The sequence below is a fragment of the Dendrobium catenatum genome, unplaced genomic scaffold (assembly GCF_001605985.2).
Source record: "Dendrobium catenatum unplaced genomic scaffold, ASM160598v2 original_scaffold_133654, whole genome shotgun sequence".
Taxonomy (NCBI): Eukaryota; Viridiplantae; Streptophyta; class Magnoliopsida; order Asparagales; family Orchidaceae; genus Dendrobium; species Dendrobium catenatum.
The window spans coordinates 1-729 of record NW_021452089.1 but is presented as its reverse complement, the minus strand read 5'-3'; the positions used below and the strand labels follow the sequence as shown (position 1 = coordinate 729).

Sequence of the window (729 nt, the reverse complement as noted above, 5' to 3'; positions counted from 1 at the left end):
AGATCCGCCGGTTGATCTTGAGATGAAATATGATGAACCGAAATATATTTAGATCTGATACAATCCCGAATGAAGTGCAAGTTAATCTCAATATGCTTAGTCTGGGCATGAAAATTTTGATTATTGGCCAAAGCGAGAGCAGACACATTGTCACAGAATAATTTGATAGGGACTGTTTGAGGGATGCAAAATTCAGACAGTAGTCGATGAAGCCAGATAAGATCATAGGCAGCAGTTGAAATTGCACGATATTCAGCCTCCGTAGATGAACGGGCAACAAAGGATTGATTCATTACCAACCAGGAAATGAGTGTTTTGTCAAGAAAGGCACAATAACCTGTGATAGATTGGCGATCTTCATGATTGGTAGCCTAGTCAGAATCAGTAAAAACAGTGAGCTCTAGAGAGGAGGAATGAATTGGTAAGCCATGAGCTAATGTGCCTTTCACATAGCATATAACACGTTTGAGCAGCAAATAATGAGATTGGAGAGGTGAATGCATATGCTGATAGAGATAATTGACTGCATATAATAAATCTGGCCGAGTAATCGTCATATATTGAAGGGCTCCAGTAATTTGATGATAATGTTCTGGACGGTCATAAGCTGAATCATTGGATGTTTCCTGTAGTAACTTAGTTGGAAGAGTTGTACTTAACGGCTTACAATCAGTCATAGCCACTTTATGTAGGAGATCTGATGCATATTGTGATTGAGATAAATGAATA

General features: G+C 38.7%; 1 protein-coding gene across 1 annotated transcript; it reads right to left on the bottom strand.

Moving 5' to 3' along the window:
* Window positions 1–371: 371 nt before the first annotated feature.
* LOC110104270 (uncharacterized mitochondrial protein AtMg00810-like) lies at window positions 372–677 on the bottom strand. Its single transcript, XM_020833295.1, has one exon. It carries the CDS (start codon window positions 675–677, stop codon window positions 372–374), a length of 306 nt encoding a protein of 101 aa, XP_020688954.1.
* Window positions 678–729: the final 52 nt, after the last annotated feature.